This window comes from Podarcis raffonei, chromosome 5 (genome assembly GCF_027172205.1).
Source record: "Podarcis raffonei isolate rPodRaf1 chromosome 5, rPodRaf1.pri, whole genome shotgun sequence".
Taxonomy (NCBI): domain Eukaryota; kingdom Metazoa; phylum Chordata; class Lepidosauria; order Squamata; family Lacertidae; genus Podarcis; species Podarcis raffonei.
In genome coordinates this window covers 96,237,272-96,255,811 of record NC_070606.1, presented here as the reverse complement: position 1 = coordinate 96,255,811, position 18,540 = coordinate 96,237,272, and the positions used below count along the sequence as shown (strand labels likewise).

Sequence of the window (18,540 nt, the reverse complement as noted above, 5' to 3'; positions counted from 1 at the left end):
AGCATGTTTATGCTGGGATAAACTTGCCTGAGCTATAGAACTATTGGAGACATGGAAGTGGACAGGAGGAGAAAACCCCCAGGAATTGTTTTGGTTCTTTATACTGAAGTTAATCTAATAAAGTATGTCAGAGAAATAATAATAATAATAATAATAATAATAATAAAAAATGCAAGACCTAGGTTTAATATGGGACAAGCAGCTCACCCTACTTAAGAGTTAGTTAAATACAACCCTGATATCCCAGTTTTCTGTTTACAAGAAGTGAAGTGAAAACAAAATTCGTATAAAATGAACAAATACTATAAAAATAACTATTGCTGTAACAGAATCCGTAACAGAACAGTAGAGGAAGGGAGGCTAGCAAGAATGACTAGAAAACAAAACCAAGATCCAAAGGCTGTCACAGGACAGAAACATTTTGATTCACTGCAATGGAAACCCAGACTATAATATAATGGGGATAAAACAATTAGCCATCTTGATAACAGTTACAGTCATGAGGGTGTGCTATAAATAGATAATTATAATAAATGCTAGTTAGTTAGAGTCGGATGAGTCCACTTTGTCTTTCAAAAGTGGAGTACATAAATAGGTGCCGGCCAGGAAAATGAGAGAGGTGGCGATGTCTCTGATGAACGCAAAATGCCCTCAGAAAAAGGGGATTCCTCTCACCCGGCTCTGCCTGGCATAAAGGAAGACCGGACCATGGTGCAAGCATCGGAATCTCTGATTACTCTGGTTCTGCGTAAGATTCTGCGCTTGATGAAACTGCCCTGGTCCCGCAAGCGCTACCCTCCTGGACCCCTTCGACTTCCCATCATCGGAGGCTTGTGGCGGTTTGGGTTCATGCTCTCCCTGGATACTTTCATGAAGGTACTTCTTTCAAAATACTTCGTCAGCTGAAAAACAGGAAGAACGAAAAGGCATTGCAAATTATTTCCTTTATTTGAGAACTGTGGATAATTATTCAGCTGTGAAATCTAGGGCTTGAGCATCTTGGCAGATTTTTCTGCCTGCTGTGGCAATTGCAATGTGCTGTGTTAGGCGCTGCATTGTTTAAATTGCTTTTGTTGTTGTTGCTTTTTTCATTTCTTACATATTGAATTTAAATGTATTACAATTTTAATTCCATAAGAGTAAAAATGTAATGCAATAAAATGCACAGTGTAAGAAATAAAAGAAGGAATACAAATACAATAAGAAATCACCTCACAGTGTTTGTTGTGGGGGAGGAAGGGAAAGGAGAATGTTAGCCGCTTTGAGACTCCTTTGGGTAGTGATAAAGCGGGATATCAAATCCAAACTCTTCTTCTTCTCTTCTTCCTGGGGGTTGATTCAAATCAAAATGCACAAGGCCCCTACGAGCCAGTACTTGAAGCTTCCAAAATATCCTGAATATAACTAATCTCTTCTTTCTCCTTTTTTATCTGAATGGCAGTTGGCAAAGCAATATGGGAACATTTGCACTGTATGGATTGGGCCTATACCTGCAGTCATACTGTCTGGCTACAAAGCAGTCAAGGAAGGACTAATCAACCATTCGGATGATTTTGCTGACCGCCCGGAAACTCCATTCGTGAAAAGCGCAGGGAAAAATAGGGGTAAGTTCTTGGTTTGAGTAGGAGGTTTCACTAGCCTTTTCTCCAGTGAAGGAAACAAAGGACCCTTCCATATGGGATGTACCTTTTCCCCATGGGCGTCTTCTTCTGCAACATGTCATTGATGCAAGAGTAGTGGTGGATTTATATTGGACAATCCTCCCAGTGTTACTGCATTATCCAACAAAAGCTGGACAACCCTCCACATTTGCGGAATGGAAAGTTACAGGATTTCAGCAGGAAGTAAGAGGACATGCACGGATGGGAAAGGGAGCAGCATGGGCCTGTGCATTCATGATGGTTTGCACTGGTGTAGCGGTTAAGAGCGGTGGACTTGTAATCTGGTGAACCGGGTTCGCTTCCCTGCTCCTCCACATGCAGCTGCTGGGTGACCTTGGGCTAGTCACACTTCTCTGAAGTCTCTCAGCCCCACTCAACTCACAGAGTGTTTGTTGTGGGGGAGGAAGGGAAAGGAGAATGTTAGCCGCATTGAGACTCCTTGGGGTAGTGATAAAGCAGGATACCAAATCCAAACTCTTCTTCTTCTCTTCTTTCAATGTTGTTTGTACCTGCAAAGTGTTGGGGCAGTGACTCACTCCCAGTCTGTGCATATCGATTAAAGAGCCGCAGTTCCATAATGGAACTGGTACTGCAGTGTAAAAAAAGAAGAAGTTGTAACCAGTAAAACTAATGTAAAGAATTCTTTTAACAGTAGTTTTCGCATGCGCTAATTTTCTCTGATTCTTGATGGCCCCAGGTATTTTGCAAACCTTAGGACCCCACTGGGCTTGCTGATACCTCCCTGCTGTTGGCCTCATTTTGGCTCTAGTCCTGTTGGTACTCAGCGCTTGAGTTTGGTAATAGAGGGAGTGATGATGAAGAAGAGTTTGGATGATGAAGGTCTTGTTTCTCATATGCATTTTCTGAAACATTCACTGGTGTCCCACATCAGAGATATAACACTCTATAATGAAAAATTGATTCTGCACCAGTCTTCCTGTTCTTAGGTTCTTTAATGCCTCGGCACGGACTGCACTGGTGTTTTCTAGGCTGCTGATGTAATAGCTTTTATATGAATTTTGTAAGCAATAATTTCTCACTGGTCTGTGATGGTTTTAGGTATTGTACTTTCAAACGGTCACACCTGGAAGCAGCAGAGACGGTTCAGCGTGGTTACTATGCGGAAGCTGGGGCTGGGGAAGAAAGGCATGGAGCATCAAATAGAAGAGGCGGCCATTGAGCTTGTGGAGATCTTTGCACGTGCAAAGGGTATGTGATAGAAGAAAATGAGGCTAATGCAGGCTGGTTTGTTATCCACCTCTGCCTGAGACAATCTGCGGGTTGGGGCAACTTCCTGGGACTCACAGCAGTAGAGTGGTTCAGTTTTGGAAGCTGAGAGAGAAGAGTCCACTGGCATCCTGTAAACTGGGTAGGGATTGCTTGGGAATACAAATATTTAGCAGCCGCAGTGCAAAGAGTCAGTGCCTAGTTTGCATCCTAAATAAAAAATTGATGGAAGATGATGGATTGCCGAGGTGACAGGACTTGCTGTTGTTTGAGACCATTACATTGTCTGTGAATTGTGCAATTGTCTCACCCTGATTTTATTAAGTAGGCAAAGTGTGTTAAACTGTTTTTTAAACTAAGGAACTTTCTTAATGGTTTCTTTCTTCTTTGGTGATCACTCATCGCTAAGATTGTCTTCCATAAACACGGTTTTAACAATGAGTCCGTAAGTGACTGTGGAGGCCAATTCTGGATCCAAATGTCCTTCCACGATGGGAATATTAGTTTCCGGGCAGGAGCTGATCACGGTGTGGATTGGCCACATGAAAGGAGCAAGAAAGACTGATTTTGAAAAGCTGTTAACTAATCACAATTTCTCCTTTTGCATAGCAAAAGAATAATAAGTGTGTTTGTGTATGTGTGTATGTATGTGTGTGTGTGTGTGTGTGTGTGTATATGTATATATATATATATATATATATATATATATATATATATATATATGAGCATTGGATCTCATTAGGATTTCATCTGCAGGGCAGCCATTTGACCCATCCTTACACATCATCAATTCAGTCTGCAATGTGATATGCGCCATGTCCTTTGGATACCGATTTTCTGTTGAAGATAAAGAATTCCTGAGGCTGATAGAAGCCATTCGGATTAGCTTACAGTTTGGAGGCAGCTTCTTTCATGGCGTGAGTAGGTTGAAGCTTAGGCTTGGTGGTGGGCAAGTGGAGGAGAGCATGAGATGGGAGGCCCGTGAACTGTGGTTGCCTACAGTAGACATCAGTTCAAACTGGGATAGCCAGCAATGTCAACTCCAGATGCTGTGGACTACCACTCCCATCGGCCCGAGGCAGCATGGCCAATGATCATGAATGATGGGAGCTGTAGTCCAAATCATCTGGGCAACACCCTGTAACCTTATGAATGTGAACAATACTGAATTTCTCCTCCATCTCACCTTTCAGACACTCAGGGTGAAATTTCTAGCCCACAAGAACAAACCAAAGCATAATAATAATAATAATAATAATAATAATAATAATAATAATAATTTATTATTTATACCCCTCCCATCTGGCTGGGCTTCCCCAGCCACTCTTTGCGGCTTCCAAAAAAATATTAAAATACTGTAGTACATCAAACATTAAAAGCTTCCCTAAACAGGGCTGCCTTCAGATGTCTTCTAAAAGTCTGGTAGTTGTTGTTCTCTTTGACATCTGGTGGGAAGGCGTTCCACAGGGAAGGCACCACTACCGAGAAGGCCCTCTGCCTGGTTCCCTGTAACTTGGCTTCTCGCAGTGAGGGAACCACCAGAAGGCCCTCGGTGCTGGACCTCAGTGTCCGGGTAGAACGATGGGGGTGGAGACGCTCCTTCAGATATAAGCATGAGGTTGGAGTTGACTTGTGGGTTGTGTTGCTGATAGGATTTGCCTTTTCTTTCCTTGTAGCTCTACGAAATTCTCCCGTTTGTCATGAAATATCTCCCGGGGCCTCACAAAACCGCGTTGTCCTCCATTGAGATGGTCGTTTCATTTGCGAAGAATGAGATAGCGAAGCACAAGGAAGACCAGACTGTGCATGAGCCAATAGACTTCATTGATTTCTATCTATCTCATATGGAGAGGGTAAGGAACTGCTTTGTGGGCGAATGCTTCTTCTTCAGTGAATCGTTGCATTCTCTGTTACGATCGAACAATAACATCTGTGGGACCGCTGGGAATCCCCCCGTCCTTATTAGTCATTTTATGTAAACTGTGTTACTTTTACTGTTGTTAGCCACTCTGAGCCCAGCTTCGGCTGTGGAGGGCAGGATATAAATAATTTTTTTATTATTATTATTTTATTATCATGGGAGTTGCAGGCCCAAAACATCTGGAGGGCCGAGGTTGAGGAAGCCTGGTATAGAAACATAATAAGAGCTGCTGGATCAGGCCAATGGCCCGTCTAGTCCAACATCCTGCTTTCACAGTGGCCAATAGCATGCCTGCGGAAACTAGCAAGCAGGATTCAAGCACAAGAGAAACTCTCCCCTCTTGCGGTTTCCAGCAACTGCGATTCAGAAGCATTGCTGCCTCCGAGGCACAGCATAGACATCCTGGCTAGTAGCTGTTCATAGCGCTCTTTAAAAGCCATCTAGGTTGTTTGTTGTTGTTGTTTTTTTATTCATTCTTCTTTTTCATTCATTACATATACCTCATATTCTTAACATTTACAATATATTCCTCCCTCCCTCCCCTCCAAGGCTTCCCCCAACTTGCGTTTCTGGTTTGTTTCTATTTTCACCCATTTTGCTACCTCCTAACAGAAAAAGTTATTAATAACATAACTTCAAGCCTAAAGACATAAAAATAACAGTAAATACACCATCATCTTTCACTATTTTCAAAACATTTTCTAATGCTAATAATGTGAATGTTTATTTAAATCCTGCCATCAAATCTATTGACCTGCTTTGTTTCTGCAAATATAATATGAGTGGTTCCCAATCTTTTTCAAAGTCTCTGTTGTCTTTTTCTCTTAGTCTATCTGTCATTTTTGCCAGTTCTGCATAGTTCATCAACTTCTCTTGCCACTGTTCTTTAGTTGGTATTTTTCCAGTCTTCCAATTTTGTGTAATCAACATTCTTGTTGTTGTAGTGGCACACATAAATAAAGTCCTCATTTCCTTTGGTATGTCTTGACCTAAAATACCTAACAAAAAGGCTTCTGGTTTTTTTGTATTTTTTTAAAAAATATTTTCAACATTTTCTTCAATTCATTATATATCATTTCCCAGTAGGATTGCAAAAAGGTAAAACGCTACTAAAGCCATCTAGGTTGATGGCAATTGCTCCCTCCAGTGAGAGGGAGTGCCATAGCTTACCTGTGTGCAGAGGCTGGGAGGCCACCTGCCATGCATGATCTCGTTGAGATTCCTGCATTGCAGGGGGTTGGACTAGATTCTCACAGTAAGAATGGGGTTTTCCTTCCAGACTGTCATTGGTTTTTTTTTTTGGATGGGATTCAATTGCATACAAGCAAATTTAGGGTGCATGATTATAGATGATTGTTGGAGGCTTTGAACAATGATCTACTCCCCCCCCTAAGATACGGAAAGTGACAGGGAATTGCACTTGGAAGTGTGGGGTAACAATTGCTTCGATGCAACAGCATCTAACCTCCTCACAAACAAATCAGGATGAATGCTCAAGAAGCAGGTCACCTGGAAACACCCTCACATTAAGGTCTAGTATCAAGAAGAGAAATAGCATGGTGTTCCGATAGTGGCAGGAATCAGATTACTCAGGTGGTAATTCCTCTACTGATCCCTGGTCTTCCTTGTGGCAGTCACTGTTTGACCTCTGCTCACTAGACAGCTGGAACTTCCTCAGTGTATGCACTTATGTTGATTAATAAAATTTACGTACATAAATGCAAAAAACAATAGTTTTGAAGCAAAAAGTATACTTTTCTGATTTAGCACATCTGTGTCGCAGCAGGTATAATCTTTAAACGAGGCACCCCGTCATTTAAAGATGCACTTTGCTGCCTGCAATTTTTATTAATACTTGTATATTATATGGAAGGCCCATTTTCCAGGGCTTACACCAGTGTAAGATCCACTGGTCTTAATTTAGCTGTCTGGGGCCTGTGAGTCACTGTGAACTGAATCTAACCTCCGCTATTGCTTACAACAGAACAAGGATGACCCCTATTCTACCTTCAATGAAGACAACCTGGCTCAGTGTATTTTTGACCTCTTTATCGCTGGAACAGAGACAACTGCTACCACTCTGCAATGGGCGCTGCTCCTCATGGCGACACATCCAGATATTCAAGGTGAGAGGGAACTGTGCAATGGCAGCAAGAGGCCATTTTGACCTCTTGATCTTGGACCTGAATTTCTCTCAGATTGGCCCCCATCCAGCCCATTACTACTTCCAGGCAAACACCTTCAAAGCCTCTCTTGATTCAGATGGAATGGAGAGACAGAGCTGTGTGTCACCAGCATACTGACAGCACCATGCTCCAGATCTCTGGAAGATCCCGGCAGATCTTGCTGCAAGAGGCTACCCTTCTGAAAATCATTATTCAGGTTTTCCGCCCCAGCAGGTCTAGGTGGAATACCTACTTTCCTGTGGAACAAATACCCCTTAACGATTGCTCAACTTGTTTAACTTGAGATGTTTCATCCGAAACAAAACTTAATTCTCCACCATTTTCCTCAGAGAAAGTCTACCAGGAGATGGAAGATGTTTTCGGTTCGTCTCACTCAATTCGCTACCAAGATCGGAAGAAGCTGCCCTACACCAATGCTGTGATTCATGAGATCCAGCGTTCAAGATATATCTTTTTAATTGGGGTTCCAAGGCAAACCGTGAAGGACGTGAACTTGCACGGTTTTCACATTCCAAAGGTACAGACGATTGTAACAGCTGCATTTCTATAGCCCAGGGGGAAGGCAGATTCCCTTGCAGTGCAAATTCTGAAGAAAGTAACTATAGCTCCTTCCATTTCCAAAAAAGAGAGGGGAGTTCATGCAGGGACATCTTGCGCTGTGTCCTCCAGATGTGGACCACAACTCACATTATCTGTGACCCCCATCTATGTTGGCAGGGGCTGTTGGGAGTTGTAATCCGCAGCAGGAGCGGTTGGTGAGCAGAGGTGCAGCTGCACACCTAGCTTCCCAGCAGCAGAGTTGCTCCTTCTTCCTGGGAGGGAGAGGGATAAGATGACAGGGGAGATAGCATCTGTGCAGGCACATTGGTGGGAGTGCCAGATTGGCTCCATTGACGCGCCCACTCAGCACCCACCTCTTCTACTCCTCTTGGTAAGCAATAGCGACTCCACTGCCAGGAGGTCAGGTGTACAGCATCTCTCCTCATGTTGCCTACTCCTGATTTCATCGCAGCTTGTGGCTTGCACCACCTGTTGCATGCCTTCAGGTGTTTGGATGTACAGTAGTACCAGAGCCAGTGTGGTGTAGTGGTTAAGAGCGGTAGTCTCGTAATCTGGGGAACTGGGTTCGCGTCTCCGCTCCTCCACATGCAGCTGCTGGGTGACCTTGGGCCAGACACACTTCTTTGAAGTCTCTCAGCCCCACTCACCTCACAGGGTGTTTGTTGTGTGGGAGGAAGGGAAAGGAGAATGTTAGCCGCTTTGAGACTTTAAGTGAAAGGCGGGATATCAAATCCAAACAACTCTTCTTCTTCTTCTTCTTCTTCTTCTTCTTCTTCTTCTTCTTCTTCTTCTTCTTCTTCTTCTACTACTACCTTGGGTTACAGACGCTTCAGGTTACAGATGCTTCAGGTTACAGACTCTGCTAACCCAGAAATAGTACCTTGGGTTAAGAACTTTGCTTCAGGATGAGAACAGAAATCGTGCGCGGCCGCACGGCAGCAGCAGAAGGCCCCATTAGCTAAAGTGGTGCCTCAGGTTAAGAACAGTTTCAGGTTAAGAACAAACCTCCAGAACAAATTAAGTTCTTAACCCGAGGTACCACTGTATTGAATTGGCAACAAATAGCACCTTTGGGTGTGTGTGTGGGGGGGACTTTGGTGGGGCTGTGAGAGTAAGGGTTAAATTCTCTTTCCCAACCTTCAGTGCTGCCCAGGTTGTGTCTACAATTCAATTTATTTTAAATGCATGTTAATTGCACCCACCCAGTTAGGTCTACTTTGGTGCTTAGTCTACCCTGGCCAAGATAAAGGCCCTATCTGAACTGTACATTTAAAGCAGCACTTAAGTTTAAACTGCCCTGAATGAATTAGGGAGACTGAGAGAATTCCGGGTGCTGAGAGATAGGAAGCCCCTATTCCCATCACGGAGCTACAATTCTCGGAGTTCCTTGGGATGAAGGATTGATTGCTAAACCTCTCTATGTATCGCAGCTCTGAGGGGACTAGGAATTTCCTACTAACTTTCAGCACCCTTAACAAACTACAACTCCCAGGATCCTTTGTGGGGCGCCATGACTACTGGTATGATACTGATATTGTGTAGATGAGACCTAACTGCCCCAGAAATGCACAGGATCGCTTCTGCGGAGCTTCTTCACAATTTGCATCCTTCCACCAGCACTCAAGACTTTTAAATTCATGGAAGTGCAAATCTGAAAATTCATCATTTATGCAATTCTTCAGTTACAGGAGAATGAAGCTTGTATGTAAAGATTAGTGGATATAATAATAATAATAATAATAATAATAATAATAATAATAATAATAATAATAAAATAAAAATTAAAAAAAAACAATACCCTGCCCATCTGGCTGGGTTTCCCCAGCCACTCTGGGTGGCTCCCAACAAAACATCTAACATTAAGAAAAACAGGGTTGCCTTCAGATGTCTTCTAAAAGTCAGATAGCTGTTTATTTCCTTGACATCTGATGGGAGGGCGTTCCACAGGGCGGGTGTCACCATTGAGAAGGCCCTCTGCCTGGTTCCCTGTAACCTCACTTCTTGCAGTGAGGGAACTGCCAGAAGGCCCTCGGAGGTGGACCTCACTGAGCGATGGGGATGGAAAATGGGGGAACTGAAGGGCAAAAGTGCAATGTTCTGTTTAGATGACTCCTGAGACAAGTCTTCCTTCCCTGCAGGGGGCTGTGATTGCTCCAGATCTCCGCTCTGTTCTTCTTGATCCTAAGGAATGGGCAACACCTGAAAAGTTCAACCCAAATCATTTTTTGGACGAGGACGGGCAGTTTGTGGACAGAGAAGCATTTCTGCCATTTGGCGCAGGTATGTGCACGAAGCCCCAGCCGTTGCATTCAGGCAACACTTTATTCCATTTTCTTGATGTTTTCTTACCAGATGATTTTCACATTCTGTGTGATCTTCCACACAACATAAATGCCACTTCTGGAGATGTAGCAGAATCTAGTGGAAGTTTAGCGCTCGTTTCAATTTGTTTCCAGAAAGCAACCTGTTCTCAGCTCTGTTAGCACAGAAAATAGAGCCGCAAAATTTGGGGTGCTAGTCCAACATACAGTTCTTTCCCACCATTTTCTTTGGTGCATCATGGCAGAACAGAAGCGCACATGCGCCCTAAGGACTAGCATTGGATACAACCCAATAAAAATAGTTATAATAAGTATTATTATTAGTAATAACTAGTATCATTCATAAAAACAATGGTAAATACTACTATTAGTACTACTAGCTAATGATAGAGATTTTAGCATACAGTTTTAACATGTAATTTTAGTACGTATAATTCTTTTTAAATTACTGGTTTGATTCTTTATATTGCCTTCATTATGAACCTTGTTTTCCGTGTTTGCTTTTACTGGTATTTTTAATGAACACTTTAGATTGCCTTTGTAAAGCCACTTAGAGGTCTTTAGTTTGAGGAAGCAACTAAAGCAACTTTTACTAGACTCAGGAATTAGGGGAGATCTGGCCTCCCGCAAACCCATAACAATACTTAAAAGGGAGATTTAAATAAGCACATTACTGAAATAAAATAAGTAACCAGTCCTGATCTCATGCTGAGCCAGGTCTTGGCAGCCCCTGGAATAAAGCCCACTTTCTCAGTGACATCCCCACACCCCAAAGTTGAAAGGGAGGCATGGGGGACTCGGGAATCGTAGAAAGAGGAGTTGCTGCAGGATGCTTTCATAGACGGAATGAGGCCTTGGCCCAGAAACCCAGATTCTTTTCTTAAAGCACATTGGTGCCCCGGGTAAACACTCTGGGGTATAGGTGGAATAGCAGATAATTCAGTTCCTGCTTTCCTCTTTTTTCATTTTCCTGCAGGTGCTCGGGTGTGTCCAGGGGAGCAACTGGCAAAGATTGAGCTCTTCATCTTTTTCACCAGCCTGCTGAGAGCATTCAGGTTCCAGCTGCCAAAAGGAGTGAGAGGCGTCCTGAGGAAGCCTATAATAGGGCTGACGGTCCGTCCTCGCCTCTACAAAATCTGCGCTGTTCCCCGCTGCAGCCACATAAACAATTAGGGGGGCTGATCACCTACTGCAATCTCCTCCTTTAATCATTTCCCGCCATCCTCACATTCTTTCTTGGCTTGCTCAGTTGAGGTTCTCCAATCTCTGATGCCACTGTGATGCTGCTGCTGTGCTGAGTGCTGGGTAGACCGCTCCCTTTCCTGCCAACTCCATTGGGCCTGGGGGGCGGGGCCTGCACTCACCGCCACAGTTTAGAGGCCTGAGCAGCTCCCTGCAGCAAGTGACAAAATGGTTTTAAACGTTTTAAGTGCTTTTAATTTGCTGCACCTTAAATGGTGGTTGTTGTTTTTTATAATTTTTTATAATTTTATAATTTTATTTCTGCTTGGGGTTGGATAAGTATTTAGTCAGGGTGGGGAGTAGTTTAATTTTAGCACTATTGTTTCTTGCTTTGCTTCTATTTTTATTATTCTGTTAAGTTATTATATAGTTTGTATTTTGCTTTTTAAGGGGAAGGGTCAGGGCTGCCTGGGAGTAGGCCTCAGCCAATAGAATGGCTGGGGCAGGTTCCACAGAGGGGAATGTATTGGGACACCTGATCTCAGTGATCACAGGCAGGAGGAGGAGTTACGCTAAGACCAGACCATGTCATTACCGAGGAGGCAGGGTTAGTCATTGTTTGAGGACTATCCCTGCCTCCAGGTCCGGTCCTGACTGAAAGGATACTGGAATCAGCAAGGGAAACCCACATGACCTGAAAGTGTTGCTGTGCAATGCCAGGTCAATGATGAATAAAACCACTGCCATCCACGACCTGATTGTGGATGGAGGATTTGACCTGGCATGTGTGACAGAGACCTGGTTGGATGAAGCAGATGGGCCTGTCCTTGCCGCTGCTTGCCCACCAGGTTTCTCTTATACACAGCACCCAGGTCATGTGGGTGGAGAGGGGGGGTTGCAGTGATTTTTATGAAGTCATTAGTCTGCAGCAGGCATCCTATTAGGAAGACCCAGTTTTCTGAGTGCATGTTCTGGAAGTTTGGCAATAGGGGCAGTACAGGATTCCTATTGGTGTACCGACCTCCCCGCTGCACCAAGGATTCCCTGCCTGAGCTGCTTCAGATCGTGGTGGATATGCTCCTGGAGACACCTAGCTTGGTTGTCCTGGGGGATTTTAACATCCATGCTGACACGACCTTACAAGGGGCCGCTCGGGACTTCGTGGAAAGCATGGCCTCCATGGGGCTGTCCCTGAATAAGTATGGCCCAACTCATAGCCGCAAACATGCCTTAGACTTGGTGTTTACCTCTACGGATGTTGGTGATCTGACACTAACTAAAAGCGAAACAAAAGAAGTGCCATGGTCAGATCACTTCCTGGTGCAACTGGACTTCTCCACGACCCTTCCCCTCTGCAGGGAGGTGGGACCGATTCGGATGGTCCGCCCCCACTACTTAATGGATCCAATTGGTTTCCAGAGAGTGGTAGGGGATGTTTTATCCCAAGTTGATGGCCTCTCAGCTGATTCCCTAGTGGCCTGCTGGAATGCGGAGTTAACCAAGGCTATTGACTAACTGGCTCCGAAGTGCCCTCTCTGATTGCACGGAGCCCGGACAGCCCTGTGGTTTTCCCTGGAGCTGAGGGCGATGAAACAATCGTTGAGACGGCTAGAGCGCCGGTGGCGGAAAACTCACTCTGAATCAGACCGGACACAGGCTAGAGCTCAATGTCGAGCCTCCCAAGTGGCAATGGCGACGGCGAAGAGGGCCTTCTTTGCCGCCTCCATTGCATCTGCAGAAAACAGCAGCAGGAGACTTTTTCAGGTGGTTCGTAATCTATCGGAACCACCTGTACCACCGGGGCCTGGTAGGGACCCCAAGATCTCCTGCAATGCTTTTCCAATTTTTTTTGCAGATAAAGTCACTCAGATTCAGAAGGAGGTAGACTCCACCGTGGGAGCAGGGCCGGGGCGGGAGAGTGCTAGAGTTCTGTCTAGTCCTGTTACATGGGATCAATGGGTGTTCATCAGTATGCAGATGACACCCAGCTCTACCTCTCCTTTAAATCAGAACCAGTGAAGGTGATGAAGGTCCTGTGTGAGTGTCTGGAGGCGGTTGGAGGATGGATGGCGGCTAACAGATTGAGGTTGAATCCTGACAAGACAGAAGTACTGTTTTTGGGGGACAGGGGGCGGGCGGGTGTGGGGGACTCCCTGGTCCTGAATGGGGTAACTGTGCCCCTGAAGGACCAGGTGCGCAGTCTGGGAGTCATTTTGGACTCACAGCTGTCCATGGAGATGCAGGTTAATTCTGTGTCCAGGGCAGCTGTCTACCAGCTCCACCTGGTACGCAGGCTAAGACCCTACCTGCCTGTGGACTGTCTCGCCAGAGTGGTGCATGCTCTAGTTATCTCCCGCTTGGACTACTGCAATGCGCTCTACGTGGGGCTACCTTTGAAGGTGATCCAGAAACTGCAATTAATCCAGAATGTGGCAGCTAGACTGATGACTGGGAGTGGCCGCCGGGACCACATAACACCGGTTCTGAGAGATCTGCATTGGCTCCCAGTACATTTCTGAGCCCAATTCAAAGTGTTGGTGCTGACCTTTAAAGCCCTAAATGACCTCGGTCCTGTATACCCGAAGGAGCGTCTCCACCCCCATCGTTCAGCCCGGACATGGAGATCCAGCGCCGAGGGCCTTATGGCGGTTCCCTCATTGCGAGAAGTAAGGTTACAGGGAACCAGGCAAAGGGCCTTCTTGGTAGTGGCGCCCACCCTGTGGAACACCCTCCCTTCAGATGTGAAGGAAATAAGTAGCTATCCTATCTTTAAAAGACATCTGAAGGCAGCCCTGTTCAGGGAAGTTTTTAATATTTAATGCTGTATTGTTTTTAATACTTGATTGGGAAACTCAGCCAGATTGTCGGGGTATTAATAATAAATTATTATTATTATTAATGAGTTACCACCAGCCTAGCAAATATTCATTGTTCCTTGTTCATTGCTTGTGCACAAGTATCCGGGACCAACTTCTTGCAGTTCTCCTGTGTGTTTCAGAGACGGCAAGGGGTTAGCTGAATAAACTATTTGGTCAGATCTATGTTCTGAGCTGTGAGTGTATTATTTGATAAAGGATGAGCTGTTATATGCCACCCCAGTCTCTGTCAGTGCTACAAGTTTCTAAGGGTTGCAGGCACACTATAAACAGGAAATGAATGCATAGCCACTGTGGTTTTAAACTCGTTCATTTCCTGTTGATGGAAAAGCTGTTGATGTTATGGATGACCTGACCTGCTCCTATGGATCAGATAAGAAACTAAATAACTGATCAAGCTGGCCGTAATGAGGTCACCACAGGTGTCTTGTACTAGCCTACACATAAAATCTTCTTCACAATTTTCTATTTCCTTCTGGAAATAGTCCTTTTGAAAATAGCAGGAGTAGCAAGAAGGAGCAAATAATTTACTCGATGAATATTGAAGAAGGCAAGCTACCACCTGGTATATACAAAGTACAAAACTGGGTTTGCTAACCACAAAAATGGGTTGTTCCACTGCCCTCAGAAGCTTGGGGTGGTGGCAGCCCAGGAAAGGCATTATTTGTAGTGGTCCCTAAGTTGTAGAACTCCCTCCCACCTCTTTACCCTAGTTTTTGATACGTGAAACCCAGCCAGATGGATCATCATCATTAACATCATTGTGTAATATTGCATTTTAACATTACTATTGAGTTTTAATTGTTGTAACCCAACTTTGGAACTCAGGGTGAAGGGCAGGTAAAAGATTGTAATAAATAACAGTGACAACTTGAATGCTGCACTTCAGAACTTTCCTCAGCACAGAACTCTTATCTAGTTGTATGCTATAGCACTTGGACTTACATGCATCAACCTCTTCTGTCCCCCCCATTTACTGAAGAACTTAATTACAGTGGTACCTTGGTTCTTGAACTTAATCTGTTCCGGTAGTCCGGAACAGTTTATATGGCAAGGGAAAAAACCACGCATAAAATTTAAGCTACTAACAGAGTTGAAGGAAAAAGGAGACTTCGCGGTCCCTGACCTTAAACTGTACTTTGAGGCAGCGTGCTGGACATGAATTAAGGACTGGATATTAATTAAAAACACGGAAGTCCTAGATCTGGAGGGATGGGATATTGTATACGGGTGGCATGGCTACATAGGCTATGACAAGGTTAAATCCCACAAAGGATTTTTAAATCATATTGTGAGAAGGGCATTGTATGAAGTATGGGAGAGGAGTAAAAAACCAGTAGTAACCAAAACACCATGGTGGCTGTCACCAATGGAATCTATGTCGGTTCACAGGATGAATAGGAACAGCGATTGGATAACATATAAGGATTTAGTAGAGGAAACAAGTAGTGATCCGAAAATAAAGGGCCTAAGCGAATTGAAACAGAAGGGAATAACCTGGCTGGAGTATTATCAATTAAAAGCCGCCCTTGAAAAGGATAAAAGAACCAAAGGATTTGACAAAAAAATATCCTATCTGGAGAAGGATATTTTAAATAATAATCAAAAGACACTTTCTAAAATGTACAAACTACTTTTGAATTGGCAAAGAAAGGAGGAAGGTATCAAAGAAATTACAGTAAAATGGGAGGACCTGGGACATACGATCAAACCCAATATTTGGAACGAATTATGGACTAAAAATATAAAATTCATGGCTTGTTTCCTTATAAGGGAAAATCTTATGAAAATGTACTATAGGTGGTACCTGACCCCTGTAAAACTTGCAAAAATAAATAAATCAAACAATAACAAGTGCTGGCGATGTAAGGAACAGATAGGAACATACTACCATATGTGGTGGTCCTGTCTAGAGATACAAAGATTTTGGAACATGATTAATGAAGAGATAAAGAGATTGATAAAAACTACATTTAGCAAGAAACCGGAAGAATTTTTACTAGGAATGGTTTCAGATAATATTCCCAAAAACAAAACTAGGCTATTTATGTATGCAACGTCAGCAGCAAGGGTTATAGTGGCAAAACACTGGAAAGATAAAAATATACCCACTAAAGAGGAATGGGTAGTCAAATTGTGCGAGTACTTGGAGCTCACAAAGCTGACAGATGCAATAAGAGATAAACCTAAAAAATTGGTGAAAGAAGAATGGGAATGTTTAAATAATTATTTAGGGGACAAGAGCTCAGCAAGAAAGATCTGGCTATGTTTAGAATGATACCGCATAGAGAAATGTTCCCTGATACCAAGATGAGGGATTCCTTTGGAATGCAGATAGAGTTAATTGATAAGAATAATGATCTGTTGTGAGCTTGACGGAAGTGTAAAATAGATGAGCTTTCCTGCTTTGGCTCATCTTCCTTTTTCTTTTTCTTTTTCTTATTTTTTCTATTTTTCTTTTTTCTTTTCTTTTATCTTTCCCATAGTTGCTTATGTTCTGTGTCATGTACTTCGATATTTCTTGTAGTTTTTTTAGTTTCTTTTCATTACTATTAAGGAATTTTCCTTTGCAATTTTTGGTTGTTTATATTTATATGTACCTGTTTAAGCAAAATAAAAGCTATTAAAAAAAAGATTGTAATAAATAACAGTGACAACTTGAATGTTGCACTTCAGAACTTTCCTCAGCACAGAACTCTTATCTAGTTGTATGCTGTAGCACTTGGACTTACATGCATCAACCTCTGCTGTCCCCCCCATTTACTGAAGAACTTAATTACAGTGGTACCTTGGTTCTTGAACTTAATCTGTTCCAGTAGTCCGTTCGACTCCTTAAACCAAGGCGCGGCTTCCGATTGGCTGCAGGAGATTCCTGCAGTCAAGCAGAAGCCACATCGGACGTTCGGCTTCTGAAAAACGTTTGCGAACCAGAACACTTAGAATCATAGAATCATAGAATCATAGAATCATAGAGTTGGAAGAGACCACAAGGGCCATCGAGTCCAACCCCCTGCCAAGCAGGAAACACCATCAGAGCACTCCTGACATATGGTTGTCAAGCCTCTGCTTAAAGACCTCCAAAGAAGGAGACTCCACCACACTCCTTGGCAGCAAATTCCACTGTCGAACAGCTCTTACTGTCAGGAAGTTCTTCCTAATGTTTAGGTGGAATCTTCTTTCTTGTAGTTTGGATCCATTGCTCCGTGTCCGCTTCTCTGGAGCAGCAGAAAACAACCTTTCTCCCTCCTCTATGTGACATCCTTTTATATATTTGAACATGGCTATCATATCACCCCTTAACCTCCTCTTCTCCAGGCTAAACATGCCCAGCTCCCTTAGCCGTTCCTCATAAGGCATCGTTTCCAGGCCTTTGACCATTTTGGTTGCCCTCCTCTGGACACGTTCCAGTTTGTCAATGTCCTTCTTGAACTGTGGTGCCCAGAACTGGACACAGTACTCCAGGTGAGGTCTGACCAGAGCAGAATACAGTGGCACTATTACTTCCCTTGATCTAGATGCTATACTCCTATTGATGCAGCCCAGAATTGCATTGGCTTTTTTAGCTGCCGCGTCACACTGTTGGCTCATGTCAAGTTTGTGGTCAACCAAGACTCCTAGATCCTTTTCACATGTAGTGCTCTCAAGCCAGGTGTCACCCATCTTGTATTTGTGCCTCTCATTTTTTTTGCCCAAGTGCAATACTTTACATTTCTCCCTGTTAAAATTCATCTTGTTTGTTTTGGCCCAGTTCTCTAATCTGTCAAGGTCGTTTTGAAGTGTGTTCCTGTCCTCTGGGGTGTTAGCCACCCCTCCCAGTTTGGTGTCATCTGCAAATTTGATCAGGATGCCCTTGAGTCCATCATCCAAGTCGTTGATAAAGATGTTGAATAAGACCGGGCCCAAGACAGAACCCTGTGGCACCCCACTAGTCACTCTTCTCCAGGATGAAGAGGAACCATTGATGAGCACCCTTTGGGTTTGGTCAGTCAGCCAGTTACAAATCCACTGAGTGGTAGCATAGTCAAGACCGCATTTTACCAGCTTCTTTACAAGAATATCATGGGGCACCTTGTCAAATGCCTTGCTGAAATCAAGGTAGGCTACATCCACTGCGTTCCCTTCATCTACCAGGCTTGTAATTCTGTCAAAAAACGAGATCAGGTTAGTCTGACATGACTTATTTTGCAGAAATCCATGCTGACTATTGGTGATCACAGCATTCCTTTCCAGGTGCTCACAGACTGTTTGCTTAATGATCTGCTCCAGAATCTTCCCTGGTATTGATGTCAGACTGACTGGGCGGTAATTATTTGGGTCCTCTCTTTTCCCCTTTTTGAAAATAGGGACAACATTTGCCCTCCTCCAGTCTGCCGGGACTTCGCCTGTTCTCCAGGAATTCTCAAAGATGACTGCCAGTGGTTCTGAAATCACATCTGCCAGTTCTTTTAATACTCTTGGACTTACTTCCGGGTTTGCGGCGTTGAGGAGTCGAAATATACGAGTACCAAGGCGTTCGAGAACCAAGGTACGACTGTAAAATTGTCTCACAGGGATTTGTTCAGGTGGAATAAATTATCTCCAGTTTAATTGCTGGATCTATGAGAG

At 43.8% G+C, this 18,540-nt stretch overlaps 1 protein-coding gene across 1 annotated transcript; it reads left to right on the top strand.

Annotated features, from left to right (window-relative positions):
- Positions 1–645: 645 nt before the first annotated feature.
- Positions 646–11,151, top strand: LOC128413479 (cytochrome P450 2J2-like). Its single transcript, XM_053387478.1, has 9 exons — positions 646–876; positions 1,442–1,604; positions 2,721–2,870; positions 3,645–3,805; positions 4,565–4,741; positions 6,794–6,935; positions 7,325–7,512; positions 9,695–9,836; positions 10,854–11,151. Exons 1-9 carry the CDS (start codon positions 646–648, stop codon positions 11,048–11,050), a joined length of 1,551 nt encoding a protein of 516 aa, XP_053243453.1. The 3' UTR covers positions 11,051–11,151.
- The last annotated feature ends 7,389 nt before the right edge of the window (positions 11,152–18,540 follow it).